This window comes from Mastacembelus armatus, chromosome 18 (assembly GCF_900324485.2).
Source record: "Mastacembelus armatus chromosome 18, fMasArm1.2, whole genome shotgun sequence".
Taxonomy (NCBI): domain Eukaryota; kingdom Metazoa; phylum Chordata; class Actinopteri; order Synbranchiformes; family Mastacembelidae; genus Mastacembelus; species Mastacembelus armatus.
The window spans coordinates 15296448-15312039 of record NC_046650.1 but is presented as its reverse complement, the minus strand read 5'-3'; the positions used below and the strand labels follow the sequence as shown (position 1 = coordinate 15312039).

The following is a 15592-nucleotide window of genomic DNA, read 5'->3' as shown; positions in this document are numbered from 1 at the left end:
TCCTTTTTGTGTAATGTTTCTCTTAATGAAAGCCTTCTATAGCCTCCACTGTGCACTTAGTATTCTACAAACCAGTAATCTTTCATCTTGAAATGTGGTTTGTAAGTTTTTCTTTGCTAATGCCTGTCTGTGCATGTTCCATCTGCACTCTGTTTGGGGAAAATATGAGGCACATTTTTCACTCTGACATATGAAACAATATTGCTTTATAACATAGTTTGTTGGGCTCTGTCTTCGCCAGTGTGTTGTAATGTGATACAAGCACAGCTGAGCCATTAACTCAGGCTGACCTGTGGACTGGATCAGCTCATGTGTTTTCAGGCTTGTAAGAGATGGCAAGTAACAGATAATCAATGAAGTCCACCGAACATAGCTCACTGTTGTATTAGTAAAGGGAGTGTTTATTTTTAGTCTCAGTAATGAGCTGTTTTATATGCAGCGTGAACAACGTGAGTAGGATTTTACTGTTAAACAACACAGGATGAATTTCAGTCTGAACCTCACCTTGGAGCTGCTCTTTAATCGCACGTCTCCTCCGTGTTTGCACCTTTCAAACTGTTTCTTAAACTGTTTGTCTTATTCCCTCTGGTCTGTGACCTCAGTCGTTAAGGAGCAGAGCAGGTAGTGCCCGAGGCACAAAAATAGACTCCTACTAGCGCCTCTCTGGCTCATGACTAATCTGTATTTCGATACTGCATTGTCAACGTTCTCCGTGTGCCGCCCTGTTCAATCTGCTGCACATTATCAATTGGGATTGCTCTGTGTCAAGCCTGGGGCATGTCAGGTAGATGCTGCTGCATGTGTGGGAGTTCATATGCTCATGTATGAATCTGAAGTGGAGCTACACACTGTCAGAGTTGCTGAATCTGAGCTGGGCCCAGGTGTGCTCTGCTAAATATACAGTCAGCATGTGTTGCTTTTTCACCTGCAATTAGTAATGCAGGTCTGAATACATGTGTAGCAGCAGCAGAATAAGGCGCCCAGCACCCTTCTCTAGCAGGAAGTAGTCAGGGAGATACAGCTGCTGCATCAGCACCCTTTCCCAAGCTGCACTGAGCCTTTGACAAAAGGTAGTGGGAAAACGGTGCACTGTGACAGAGCTGCTACAGTGCTGTGAAAGTGTGTTTAACAACCGCTTTGGTTTCTATAGCAGCACAAAATGTTGTGCCTCATCAGCAGCAGAGTTATTAACTAATCAGCTGCATGTGGAACAGTACGGTTGGGTTGAATGATCATCACTTTATATCCAGAGTTATTATGCAAATGTTGTTTTCCTGTCCACTGTGAGATTTGCCTTGTTTATCTCTGCTCGTCACCAGTTTGCCGTGTTTCCTCACATGCTGTGCTGATGTTGCAAAGAGTAAGACCATTTTTTTTTTTTTTTTTTTGTGCTGGACAGTTTTAAATGAACCCCACTCTGCCTTTATTGATCAAATCTGCTGCAGTGTGTAAATCAGAAAAGTGCTGGGAGCCACTGCAAAGGACATTATGTTGTCTTTTTATGCAACCGAACGATCAGTTTGATGCCGTGCCCTGAATACTCAAACGCCGGGAGATTCTTGCCGTCTTGTTTCCCACAAACCCACAGGACTGTTTACCATCATCCATCCTCACCAAAATAGATTGGCTTTAAAATATTCCCCTGAATCTGCACTTCACACACTCAATCATAAATCTAAGGACTGCAGGGATGTTGGTTGCATGACAAATGGCCTTTCACTCCTGGCTCTCAGCCGCCGCCAGGTAAAGTTCAGTGATGATGGATGCCAGACATGAACAGGGCCTCAGATGAGGACCTTGTACTAAAAGGGCCCTAGTTTACCAAACTGCCACCACAATTATGGAATAGAAAACAGGCTCTAGTAGCCACGCACAGTGTGCACCCCTGTTTCACTGTACAATAGTTTATGCACATTGTGCATTTTTTATCTAGAAGCCAAAGATCTTTAACTTCCTCAGAAGTCCAGCGAGTCTGTCCTACATGTTTTGATAGTTATGTATAAGCTCTGATCGGGACATGTATTTGATCTGTGTCTTTTATTTTACCTTCCACTTTAAACTCCAGTTTGGAAACTCTGTTTTATGTTGATGCAGGTGTCTCTGCACAAACACTGGCTGCTCTGGTTGCATATGCACCAGTCAGGTGTATAGGTAACCACTGCGTTTGGCTGGAGAAGCTGTAGCAGCTGGGCCACAGAGGCGCTGTCCAGGGTGCTGCATGTTTGCTGTATGCAGGAGGGCAGGGCTGTACAGCTTACTGTCAGGCGAATTCACTGTGCAGCAATGTACAGTGTCACTTCCCCTCCAGCCTCATTCAAACGCGTTGGCATTTCATTCTAGTTAAAACGCTGCAAAAAATCCATTTATTTGGAAACATCTGCCACAGGATGTGCATGTGTCTTTCAGAGAAGTGGCACATATGTCTAAAATTTGTTTGCATGCTTTGAAGCGTGTCTTTAAAAGCAACATTTACTGACCAGCTCTCCCGTGTTTGTAATGCTACATCATCATTAATATCATTATTATTATTGGTATTATTGTTTTCGATGTATGGCGCATGGTTGTTTAACCAACAGCTCTCCAACTGGAGCTCAGGATGAATAAATAATGAAAGTGTCCGGCTGGGAGCTGCAGCTGATTTGCTGATGTCAGGGAGCCAGTGCAGCATTTCATGGTGCAGGGTGTAAACGCGCGGTGCCATCTGCCTCGATCGGTGCTCTCAGCAAAGCTCACACATGCAAGCCCGGCAAGGAAGATGCTGCCAACTCTCAAGATCTGGGCATTGCTCTCCGTGTCGCTTTTCTGTGTCGGTCAACCGGGCCATGTGAAGAAGGCTTTCCGATGCCCTTCAACATGCAGCTGCTCCAAGGAGTCGATCATTTGCGTCGGGTCCGCCAATGTCCCAAGGATTACCCCCGGCGACATCAGTTCTTTGTGAGCAGCCTTCATATATGATTTTCTTTTGCTCTACGTAAACCATCCTGTGTAAATGCTCATTAAGTTTTATTCCTGTTGCCTCTGGCTGTGTTTTATAATGTTAACAGCATCTCAATGGGCTGGAAGGCAGTGCAGAGCTGTTTCCTCTCTCTGCCTCCTCTGCTCACTCATTTCATTTCCTCTGGTGACTTTATGTTTCTGCTCCTTCCTTGCAGGAGTGTGGTCAACGGGACTTTCTCTGAGGTCAAAGAGGCAATGTTTGCTCACATGTCGTCTCTCCAGCTCCTGTAAGAACACTCCACCTGCCTGTGCTGCCTTTGCTTTTAAATGGGTGACTGTTGTAACATTAGACTTGCATTAAACTTGTTAGTTGTACAGTAGAAATGTGACAGTCTGAAGCTGCATCACACACACAGCCAGCACTTTTTATTATAGCCTGGTCTACATTAAAAATAAAACAATACCATTAGCATCATGTAATTACAGCCTTCATGCTGCTGAAGCTCACATGTCTATTAACTAAGTTTTAATTTGTGCAGGATGTTAATACAGACACTGATGCTGATGTTTGGTGCATAGTGAAATATTGGCAGGGAAGGTTTTAAAGGATGGGACATCAGTCGATGGTGTTACTCCACTAGTGACAGCTGTGGGGTCAGTGTAAACAAAGGCGTGGCAGCAAAGTGATGACATGCTCGATGATTTACATCTTGTGGTGTTTTAACTCTTTGTTTGCTGGGTGAGCTCGTACTATTGTGCTAGTTTGGCTCAATAATTGTAATTTGATGTTGTATCTTGGCCTGTGAGGGCTCAGATGGGGGGACTAGGGCTTAGACAAGATGGATGGATGGATTAGATCATTTCTAATAACACAGTTTGCTGAAATGACTCTCACATTCACTGACCGTCACTGATGATCACATATTGATCTCATGTTAGCTAATGAGCTTACTGTGTTTGTGTGTCTGGAATTTTATCCTTGTGTCTTTGAGACAGGAGCATAAAACAACATAATGTTGGCAGCCAGCATCTGCTACTCTTGATTTTATTTTTCACAGGCTTTTGAATTCCAACTCTCTAACAACTATAAGGGATGATGCGTTCTCAGGCCTTCCACATCTTGAGTACCTGTAAGTTCTTGTTTCGTTTAATCAAAGCATGGACACTTAGTTAACACTCACCAGAGTCAGTATCATTTTCATTTAAGTCCAAACAACTAAACATTCTCCTTGTAAAAACAACTTGACTTAAAAAATAAAAACATAAAATTCACTGTATTTTCTTTTCATCTTCCACAGGTTCATTGAGAGTAATAAGATTGAAACTGCATCCAAATACGCCTTCAGAGGACTCAGGGACTTGACTCACTTGTATGCGCCAATATTTATCTGCTCCAAGTGATTTTAATAAGAGAGAATAAGTGTGATGCTAAATATTTGACTTGACAGTGCTGTGTGTTAATGGAGATGTACAGCTGTATGGTGTTTATTATCTTCTTGTCTTGGTTCCTTTTGCTATATTGATTGTTGGTTGTTGCTTCTAGGTCTTTGGCAAACAACAACATCAAAGCCTTGCCCAGGGACGTCTTCAGTGACCTGGACTCTCTGATAGAGCTGTGAGTTCACTTCATTATGGACTCTTCATGATCTTTGTCAAGGATTTCTCCATCAGTGTGTCTTCCACCTCCTCGTCTTCTTCTTCTAACGTGCTTCTAGCATGTCGGCGTTGTTTATTGACATGCAGTGCTCCTCTCCTACAGGGACCTGCGAGGCAACGCCTTTGAGTGTGACTGCCGTGCCAAGTGGCTGATGACGTGGTTGAAGAACACCAATGCCACAGTGTCGGATGTCGTGTGTGTTGGACCAGAGGACATGAAGGGCAAGCGCCTCAATGATATGACCAGCCTGCACAATGAGTGTATCTCGACGGGTGAGGAACACCTGAGCCAGCTGGCCTGATCTCTGGTCTGACTGGCATCAGTATCAGTCGTATTAGCCCTGACTTACATGGGGGCACACAGTACTGATCAATGTCATTTTCTCTTTTTATGTGGTGATCTTTTGCTCTTAAGAATCTCTTAGTGTCATTTTTGGATGTGCCTGTTCCACAGATTTTGTCCTCCATCAGTCTGTGGTGTCGGAGTCTCTGTCTGCTGACACATTCAGTTATAAAAATGATGTCTACGTGGCTATTGCTGCTCCCAGCACGGAGAGCTGTATGGTTTTCCAATGGGATCACATAGAAATGAACTTCAGGACTTACGATAACATCACAGGTACGACACCTCCTTACACACTGTCCCAGAATGCCTTGGTTGAGGTTTACGCTCATGTTATCGGCCTGTTTGTTTCTGTTTCCCTCCTTTCAGGGCAGTCCATTGTGGGGTGCAAGTCAGTTCTCATCCAAAACCAGGTGTTTGTCATCGTGGCTCAGCTTTTTGGTGGTTCCCATATCTACCAATTTGATGAGGACCAAAGCAGGTTCAGCAAGTTCCAGGACATTGAGGTGTCCAAGATCTCCAAGCCTAACGACATCGAGGCGTTCCAAATTGGTTCTGACTGGTTCTTCGTTATTGCAGACAGCTCGAAGGCGGGCCTGTCCACCCTCTACAAATGGAACGATAAGGGCTTTTATTCATACCAGTCGCTGCACGAGTGGTACCGGGACACAGATGCAGAGTTCTTGGATTTGGATGGAAAGGCTCACCTTATCCTGGCAAGCCGCTCACAGGTGCCTGTGATCTATCAGTGGAGCCGGAGCAACCAGAAGTTTGTCCAGCAGGGCGAGATCCCCAGCATGGAGGATGTAGTAGCTGTGAAGCACTTCCGGATCAAGGAGGAGCTGTACCTGGCTATGACACGCTATATCGGAGACTCCAAAGTGCTACGCTGGGGTACCAAACAGTTTGCAGAGATCCAGGCCTTGCCCTCACGAGGCTCCATGATTCTCCAGCCGTTCTTTTTCAAGGAACGTTACTACCTGGCCCTGGGAAGTGACTACACCTTCTCACAGATATACCTGTGGGATGACGAAAAGAAACTCTTTGACCGCTTCAAGGAGGTGTACATCCAGGCACCGCGCTCCTTCACTGTGGTCTCCACAGACCGCAGGGACTTCATCTTTGCATCTAGCTTCAAGGGAAACACACAGATCTTTGAACACATCATCATTGACTTGAGTTTGTGAGGGCTGTGCCCCATCGCCCCTCCTGCAATCGAACGTCTTCCACTTAAATAATCCAGAGAGAACAGGACAAGAACTTTTAAATATCAACTCATACTTAGTTTTCTGTCATAAATTAGAGCAGGGCCAAGTAGTTCTCAGAATCCTTTTAGTTTCTTAAGGCGTCTTGAGTGTGTCTGAACAGCCTTGTCCTATTAGACAGACAGGTACTCTTGCAGAACCACAGAGAGGGAAGTCAAGAGGGTGGACAGCTGTGTCCTAGAAATCCAGCTGACATTCCTGAGGGTGGAAAGACTTTTCAATAACAATGAATCTGCTTTGATGTATAGATTTTAGTTAAATATCCCCTGTGCTAATGCTTTTATACAGAGAATGATTATATAACTCATTTATTCTCATTTGGGACAGCAGAGGATGTAATGGGTGTGGTTGTCACTTACCTCATGTCCTCATACCCTGTTGTGATGTACAGTATATTGCCTTATCAGCACTGGGGTTCTGGGTCTGATGGACCCTCAGTGCCTCCTTCTGGCCGTGATACAGTATCACACTCCTTTGCTTTTTTTTTCCTGGCAGGGAATGTCTTGAAAGCACAAACCTTTAATTGTCATAGCTGAGATCCCAGTCAAACTTAGAGTGTAGTTGTTTAGTGGAAAAACTTACTGCAGGTGCTATAGATTAAACTGCATACAGTCAAAGTAAAGAAGTAGTTTGATGTGGTAGGAGTTTAAATATTCAGGACTGGATATAGCTAATGCCTTCTTTGAAGAAAAAAAAAAACTATGTAGAGTAGAAAACCCCCATCTAGGTACTCTTGTAGTTCTGAGGTACTGTAAGTGTCAGAGTAGATAGAACCTCTTTTTATCTGTTTAGTGGAAAAGATCTTGTGTCTGGGTGATGTCAGGGAAATTAAACTACTTCCAAACTGTTTTAGTGCTGACAGAAGTTACCTTTTTGTTTTAGACTCACTAAAAATGCTCCTCAGGTTCTTGGCCTGAAATAGATCAAACTGATGGGACATAATTTCTTTGTCCAAAATTTACTGAAATGAAATATGCATGTAAATATCTTCACCCAAGCTGAGGAGCCTTTTCAGTCTGTCGTTCTGCTCTGTGAAAATACTGAATGTCGACTTACAAGCTATAAACTGTACATAAAGCCACTACCTGTTTGTCACACACAAATCTGAATGGATCTTTGCACTTACTCTTCACAGACCTGAAATGTTACCGCAGCCTGCAACAGCATGACATTCAAAAAAGGGTGTTTGCCAAATAGTTTTTACATGAACCTACAACTAACCCTCAGAAGACTAAAAGTGCTTCTGCTCATTAAGTGAATGAAACTGCAAATAAATAAAAAAAGATACGGGAATATGCAAGCTTTACGACGTTTTGTATGATTTAGTTTGAAGTATATGGAATGTTACTCTGAAAATATACTGTAAGTTTAATCAGTTAAGTATCAAATAAATGTGTAAAATTATGATTGTAAGATGTTTTATCATTTATTAATAACTGGGATTATGGCACAATGTTAATTATTTACTAGTTGTCTTATGGAAATATGACCTATACCCTCTGATAGAAAGTATTGGAAATATTTACTGCAAAGAGCTTTGTGCTTTAGTGTCTTATCCTGTCCAGCAGGTTGGACCTGCCGCTTTAAATAGTGACAAGTGTTTTAAATGGGAGGAGCAGAGAGAAGAAGAAAACGAGAGAGAAGAAGAAAAAGAAAGTGGGTGAAAGAAATCAGAGCCACAGACTAGAAAGGCACAGAATGTGATTAATGTTACAGAGGACACTTCACTTCAACACTGTAAGTTCATTTACCAACAATCCTCTAATATTTATCTAAAAATTCATTCTAAAATACTCAGTGTGCTTGTTCTTCTTAATCCATCTACAGGTGTTTTGTTTATTACGTTTACCTACAAAAAACAAGATTCATCTTTGTTCTTACTGAAAACTGATTCATAGACATTTCACTGCTCTGCATGTACAAAGTTGAATTCTCGTAAAAGTCGACCTGAATCAGGAAGTTCTACATCTCAACATGGATCGGACACACCCTGTTCATTATCAAGTCACCTAAAACATAAAATCTTTAGTATTAGCAATATTAGGATAGGACCAGTGTTCACTAAGACATATTTAGATTCTGCCTCAATATCCTGCTGCTCTTCCAAGCCAGTAAAGTAACTGTGACAGTGATCAAGTTGTAGAATCACATTTTTACACATAAGGCCTGCAGTGCATACAGGTACTTGTCTGAGGTGTGAGTCATAGTACCAACTTTGTACCACCTTTGTACCAACCTGAATAGCAGGATGAAAGGTGAACTTCTTAAAACATTATAAACTTGATATCAGATTATAATAATATATTTTAAAATGGCACCAAATGTTGTAACAGTATTATTATTTTTGTTTTTTCCACAGTAATCTGAAGCAAAGAAATGAATTTCTTCACACCGGTACAGGTGGCAGCCCCAACTGAAACACACCCCATGATACAGTGTATAGTTAATGACCAAACAAAGAAACTGAAGAAATTAATAAATGCCAATAACATTAATGATCTTTACCCATGTAAAGAATGGAATGATTATATCACCCCACTGATTGCTGCTATTGTAAATCACAAGGATGATATTTGTTCTCTACTACTGCGTCAGGGTGCAGACCCAAACAGAGAGTCAAAAAGTCGTTGGACACCATTGCATTATGTCTCACTTTCCAAAGCTCACCCTGTTTTTGTGCAGCAGCTGCTTAAAGCAAAAGCAAATCCAAATGGATGTAATCCTGTCCAACGTCTCACACCCCTTCAAACTGCTGCCATACATGACAGGGAGGATGTGATGAAAGACCTCATCTCTGCAGGTGCATTGGTGACATTATTACCTGTAACTGATCCTGAGCATATTATCCATAATAAAAGAATATCTGAAAAGATTCATCACCTTGAGTCAAAAGGAAATGAACTGTGCTCCAAAATAAGCTGTTTTCTGGATATGGAAATAGCTGTGCGAGAGACACGACCTGAAGAAGTCTTCAAGACCTTTGAAAGTCACATGCTGAAAGAGCATCCTCAGAACCATCTGACCATGATTGAAATTCTCTTTAATGTTATCGGACCAAATAAAGAAAAATACAGCCAAGGGAGCATCAAATGGCTGAAGGACACTGGAAAGCTGAACTCCTACATCTCAAGTGCCGTCAGTCGCTTTCCAAAGATTCCACTGGAAAATGTAAATGTAGCAGTTCTCACCTTAAATGCTGTTTCCTGCACAATGGAAGACATACCAGATGAACAAGCACTGGGTATAGTTCCCCACCTGCTGCGATGCCTTTGTTCAAAACATAGACCTGATATATCCCATACAGATGTCCTGGAGACACTTTATGTGATAACACAGAAAACAAATGGTGTAAGTGACTGGGATCCCACCTTCATTGAGAAGTTATGCAGGACAGTTGCTGAATTTATGCAAGAAAAATACCACACTGGGATTAGGATCTACACATATGGCATATTTGCAAACTTGCTTTCAGTTAAACATGCTGTTAAAATGTTCACATCACTGAACATTACTTCAGTACCTGAGGACATACTGACATCTGCAGATATGATGATGCTAACAGACCTGAAAGAAGGGCTGAGACGACTGAAAAATCATTTCAGCAAAGGAAACTCAGAAGGTGAAGACTGTACAGTGTCACAAGAATCCAAGAAGAAGAAGAAGAAGAAGAAGAAGAAGCAGAAGAAAAAGGAAAAGACAGAAAATGAAGAAGACTCAAAGGATGAAGTTTGCAGTTTGCCCACATCTGTTCCTGTAATGGAATCTCTTGAGACTTCAAATGTTAAGCTGAGCCACTCAAACCCAAGTACACCACCAAACCTGCAGGAAAGGCCAATAACCAGCAGGAGGTGGAAGGAAAAACTGGAGAAATTCATTCACACTGATAAAAGTAAACTTACCAGGGTTCGAAGTATGATGTTTGTGAAAGATCCTGAATTCCACATAGCAAAAGGCAGTGATGGTACTGAAGTCTTCTTGGGCCTGAGAGTTGATGGCACAGAAGTCGCGATTAAGAGAATGTCTAACAGCAACTATAAAGTGCTGACGAATGAGAAAGGATTTCTCCGACTTCCAGAGCTTGATCATCCATTTATCGTACAATATATGGACTTTGCAGAAGATGAGAACTTTGGATATCTTGGTCTTCAACTTTGTGAATACACCCTGGAAGAATATGTTGAAAAATATTTTCCAGTAGACAGACAGTCAGTAGTGAAGCTTGTGCACCAGGTCCTGGAGAGTTTAAAGGTACTTCACTGCCAAAATCCCCCAATTCTCCACCGGGATCTCAAACCCCAGAACATTTTAATTGGTGAGATGTGTTGATCACATGCATGTCACTATCTATAACTTAATTACACATATTAAGTATAACTGACATGTAAATACATCATAATTTTTGATGACACCATTTGTCCTGCAGATGTTACAGGCAGGGCAAGATTAGCTGATTTTGGCATCAGTAGACGTCTCCCCAGGGGTGAAACAACTTTGCGCACAGTCAGTGCAGGAACAAAATGCTGGATGGCAAAGGAGACACTGGAAGCAGAAGGTGCTATATCATACAAGTCAAGCACAGACATACAGGTCAGTGTTTCTGCTACACAAATATAATTGATGACTTTTTATTTTAAAACAATATCTCCTTGATTGTCTAAATGTCCTGTTTATTTGTAAGGTGGCAGGGATGCTGATTTATTACATCCTCTCTGGAGGACACCACCCATTTGGTGACAAATCCTATAAATGTGAAAGCAACATTGTTGATGGGAAGTACAGTTTGGATCATGTTCAAGATATTGTGGCAAAGGATCTAATCGAGTGGATGATCAACAAAGAACCAAAGAGCAGACCTAAAGTGGAGGAATGCTTGAGTCACCCGTTCTTCTGGTCCTGTAAGAAGTAAGGACACGTTTGCTTCAGGGTCAATGTGTTTTCTACCTGTTCCAAATACCTGCACCCAAAAGCAGGGTGTAGCCCTCAGTGTAGTTTTTAGGTCCACATTTCAAACAGAGGTACAGTGAGGAATCTTTTTTCATTTGTAGTAGGTGACTGCAGATTTTATCAGGTGCAGCTAGTTAATCGATGCTAATTACAGTAAATGATAAAAATTAAATCTCTATCTGAATTATTTTGCAATAAGAGCCATTAAATACACATTTCATTGCTAGACTGCACATGGTATCAAGACTGAAATTAGAGGACAAAGCTCAATGGTCCAGCCAGTAGTTAAGTAGTCCATTTGTATTATCTGTATTTATATTGGGCTTAGAAGATGAGAAATACTGTAAATACATTTGGTTAACATACAGACCTGCTGACATTACCCTAATACACTGTCAGATCCATTTCTTACATTTATTCCTGACAGGATGATCTGACGTGCAGAGATAAAAACCATGCTAAGCCTGCTGTGCTTCTAATTTCTTTGTTTTTAAATTCACGTAGCCTAAAGGAGAACTCTTTTTCAGGAGAGTAGAGTACTTGAGAAGGATCGGTAACAGGGATGAGGCAGCAAACTGTCGAAAACCTGACGAGAAGCTGATCTGTTCACTGGAAGAATGTATAGGCAATGGATCCTTAAAACAGTGGAAAGACAAGGTGACTGAAACATGTCAAGTGTAACATCTACGTTCCTAAGTTCAACTTTATAACCAGTTATTTTGCTGTTACAGTTTCCACCACAGTTGGTCCAGAAGATGGATGCTAAGAACAAAGCCTATCCCGACAACACACTGGGATTACTGCGCTTCATCCGCAACCTCCATGTGCACTAGTGAGTGAAATCAAGTTAATGATGCATTTTTAAAAATCATTATAGACACTAAAGAATAATTACAGACCTGCTGTTTCTAAATAGTTATATAGTTCAGCAAATCTTTAAGACAAAGATTTTAGTATTTGCATAACATTACACATGGTAACATTACATCCCACTACTTCCTCATATATGCACCTGTGTTCAGTCCGATAAATGGATGTCGTCCATACAAAGTATTAAATTGAAGGTTTGATTATAATCTTACTGAGAACGTGGGGTTTGCTTTCTTCAGCCAATAGAGCCATGTTTGCCTTCTCGTTTGCAGTGACCAGGATGCTGCTAAAGTTGATGTGATGACGATCTTTCCTGATCTCTTTGGATGTGTTTACAAGTTTGCCAAAATCCAAGGGTGGAACTTAAAGATCCCTCTAGAGGAAATGTTTCAAAGAGAAGACTCCACCAGCAACTTGGCAATGATGCCAACAAGCCTCGAGGAGAATCTTCTTGTCCCAGTACAAGAGTCTCAGCCCAGTGACTCCAAATGAAGCTGAATCCAAACATGACTTGATAAAGAGTCAGATTAAAAACATAAGCAGCAACTCAGTTTGCAGCAGGGCTAATAAACAAGACTGCACAGGAATAATTATTGCTGTGTATGAATTACATGTATGTTGTGCAGCAACTTACAATTAGCAGTTTATAAATTACTGGGGCACAGTTTTGTGGAACCTTCTCTTCACATTTATATAATCTTTTTTGAGAACTTTTACCATTAATTATGAATGATTTCTATTCCTATTCTATTTTGATTATTTGATGCAATTTTACTGATTAAATATTTTTACTGTAGAAGTAACTTTCAAATTGTAGGTTTTTGGAGTATAAACATATTAGGGAATAATTTTTGCTATAGAATGGGGAGGTAAGGGAAGATTATTTGCATTTCATACGAATTATGCGCTCCCATGCACTGCTGAAATGTGAGGCCGCAGGTGGATTAATTTGATTTAAATTTATTTTATTTTAAATGTCTTTGTTTTTAAATGCTATTTTCTCAATGCTTTTAATGTAACTACATGCCTTGTAAAGCACTTTGAATTGCGTAGTGTATGAATGGTGCTATACAAATAAATTTGCCTTGCCTTAAAACTCCAGTGTATCCCTTTCTGAAGTAGGCTCCTTTGCAGGCGATCACCATAGAAATGCAAATGCCTCCTTCAGCTCTCTGACAGCTCCAACAAAATTGGTCCTATTGTCTGAATAGATGTGGGACACTTGGCCACGTCTGCTACAGAACCTTCGGACTGCGTTGATGCAGGCGTCTGTATCCAGAGATGGTGCAATTTGCTCTGCTTGCAAGGCAGGTGAAGATCACACCATATGTTTTGCAAAGATCACAACCTCTTTTACAGTGAGTACGGAAAGTATTCAGACCCCTTTAAATTTTTCACTCTTTGTGTCATTGCAGCCATTTGCCAAAATCAAAAAAGTTCATTTTATTTCTCATTAATGTACACTCAGCACCCCATCTTGACAGAAAAAAACAAATGTAGAAATTTTTGCAAATTTATTTAAAAAGAAAAACTGAAATATCACATGGTCATAAATATTCAGACCCTGTGCTCAGTATTGAGTAGAAGCACCCTTTTGAGCTAGTACAGCCATGAGTCTTCTTGGGAATGATGCAACAAGTTTTTCACACCTGGATTTGGGGATCCTCTGCCATTCTTCCTTGCAGATCCTCTCCAGTTCTGTCAGGTTGGATGGTCAACGTTGGTGGACAGCCATTTTCAGGTCTCTCCAGAGATGCTCAATTGGGTTTAGGTCAGGGCTCTGGCTGGGCCAGTCAAGAACGGTCACAGAGTTGTTCCGAAGCCACTCCTTTGTTATTTTAGCTGTGTGCTTAGGGTCATTGTCCTGTTGAAAGGTGAACCTTCGGCCCAGTCTGAGGTCCTGAGCACTCTGGAAGAGGTTTTCTTCCAGGATATCTCTGTACTTGGCCACATTCATCTTTCCTTCAATTGCAACCAGTCGTCCTGTCCCTGCAGCTGAAAAACACCCCCACAACATGATGCTCCCACCACCATGTTTCACTGTAGGGATTGTATTGGGCAGGTGATGAGCAGTGCCTGGTTTTCTCCACACATACCGCTTAGAATTAACGCCAAAAAGTTCAATCTTGGCCTCATCAGACCAGAGAATCTTATTTCTCATGGTCTGGGAGTCCTTCATGTGTTTTTTGGCAAACTCTATGCAGGCTTTCATGTGTCTTGCACTGAGGAGAGGCTTCCGTCGGGCCACTCTGCCATAAAGCCCCGACTGGTGGAGGGCTGCAGTGATAGTTGACTTTGTGGAACTTTCTCCCATCTCCCTACTGCATCTCTGGAGCTCAGCCACAGTGATCTTTGGGTTCTTCTTTACCTCTCTCACCAAGGCTCTTCTCCCACGATTGCTCAGTTTGGCTGGATGGCCAGGTCTAGGAAGAGTTCTGGTCGTCCCAAACTTTTTCCATTTGAGGATTATGGAGGCCACTGTGCTCTTAGGAACCTTGAGTGCTGCAGAAATTCTTTTGTAACCTTGGCCAGATCTGTGCCTTGCCACAATTCTGTCTCTGAGCTCCTTGGGCAGTTCCTTCGACCTCATGATTCTCATTTGCTCTGACATGCACTGTGAGCTGTAAGGTCTTATATAGACAGGTGTGTGCCTTTCCTAATCAAGTCCAATCAGTTTAATTAAACACAGCTGGACTCCAATGAAGGAGCAGAACCATCTCAAAGAGGATCAGAAGAAATGGACAGCATGTGAGTTAAATATGAGTGTCACTGCACAGGGTCTGAATACTTATGACCATGTGATATTTCAGTTTTTCTTTTTTAATAAATTTCCAAAAATTTCTACATTTCTGTTTGTTTCTGTCAAGATGGGGTGCTGAGTGTACATTAATGAGAAATAAAATGAACTTTTTTGATTTTGGCAAATGGCTGCAATGACACAAAGAGTGAAAAATTTAAAGGGGTCTGAATACTTTCCGTACCCACTGTAACTTCAATCGGACGAAAATAATCCACTCCTACATTAGTGAACAGGGGAAGATCTAGCGAAACTCTCTCTCATGGCAAATCTGCCATCTTTTGATCACATAATCATCCATTAAAGTGCCAGCACACAGACCATGTAGATATTTTCCTCACAGCCGAGTTTGCTTTGGTGATCCAAAATCTCTTTCTCAACATGGAAAGCGTGTCATTTCTGCCGCAATGGCCCTAATATTTTTGAATATGTTGGTTTCATTGCAGAGACGCAGCTACACAAGCTAGAGGTTACAAATAGAAATTAAATATATATAAATGTCATATCAGTAATGTTTTAGTAGGGTGGCCTGAATATCAGACACCCCCTTCTCAGACCTGTCATGTCATTGTAGCTTCTGTTACAGGAGTTCAAAGTAGACTAGCTGTTTATTAAACATAAAAATCTATAAAGAAGTATTCTGCATTCTTTTAAACAGATTGTCTGTAATAAAACCTAGGTTAGTGAATGATATTACATTTAAACAGTCATGTTTAAACGTAACAGTCTCCTCTAACTGGAGTGTGGCAGAGTTAACAGTGCATTACACTGTTAACTAAT

At 41.4% G+C, this 15592-nt stretch overlaps 2 protein-coding genes across 3 annotated transcripts; both read left to right on the top strand.

Annotated features, from left to right (window-relative positions):
* The first annotated feature begins 2144 nt into the window (after positions 1-2144).
* Positions 2145-7505, top strand: lgi2a (leucine-rich repeat LGI family, member 2a). The gene is made up of 8 exons (XM_026312565.1): positions 2145-2934; positions 3153-3224; positions 3996-4067; positions 4236-4307; positions 4481-4552; positions 4697-4866; positions 5048-5212; positions 5306-7505. The coding sequence occupies exons 1-8, from the start codon at positions 2672-2674 to the stop codon at positions 6121-6123; spliced, it is 1704 nt and encodes a 567-aa protein (XP_026168350.1). The 5' UTR covers positions 2145-2671; the 3' UTR covers positions 6124-7505.
* A 305-nt stretch (positions 7506-7810) lies between these two features.
* LOC113146188 (uncharacterized) lies at positions 7811-12963 on the top strand. 2 transcript variants are annotated; one of them, XM_026333518.1, is made up of 7 exons: positions 7811-7938; positions 8561-10513; positions 10625-10788; positions 10880-11103; positions 11673-11802; positions 11877-11977; positions 12288-12963. In XM_026333518.1, exons 2-7 carry the CDS (start codon positions 8578-8580, stop codon positions 12505-12507), a joined length of 2775 nt encoding a protein of 924 aa, XP_026189303.1. In that variant the 5' UTR covers positions 7811-7938; positions 8561-8577; the 3' UTR covers positions 12508-12963. The 2 variants fall into 2 exon arrangements, with proteins under 2 accessions (XP_026189303.1, XP_026189312.1); XM_026333527.1 differs by lacking the exons at positions 11673-11802; positions 11877-11977; positions 12288-12963 and adding an exon at positions 11373-11466.
* The last annotated feature ends 2629 nt before the right edge of the window (positions 12964-15592 follow it).

Coding starts and splice junctions, on each gene's coding strand:
- lgi2a (XM_026312565.1), top strand. CDS start 2,672: ATGGTGCAGGGTGTAAACGCGCGGTGCCATCTGCCTCGATCGGTGCTC. Junction 2,935..3,152: donor CCCGGCGACATCAGTTCTTT/GTGAGCAGCCTT, acceptor CCTTCCTTGCAG/GAGTGTGGTCAACGGGACTT. Junction 4,308..4,480: donor CTCAGGGACTTGACTCACTT/GTATGCGCCAAT, acceptor TGTTGCTTCTAG/GTCTTTGGCAAACAACAACA.
- LOC113146188 (XM_026333518.1), top strand. CDS start 8,578: ATGAATTTCTTCACACCGGTACAGGTGGCAGCCCCAACTGAAACACAC. Junction 11,803..11,876: donor TAAAACAGTGGAAAGACAAG/GTGACTGAAACA, acceptor TTGCTGTTACAG/TTTCCACCACAGTTGGTCCA. Junction 11,978..12,287: donor CGCAACCTCCATGTGCACTA/GTGAGTGAAATC, acceptor TCTCGTTTGCAG/TGACCAGGATGCTGCTAAAG.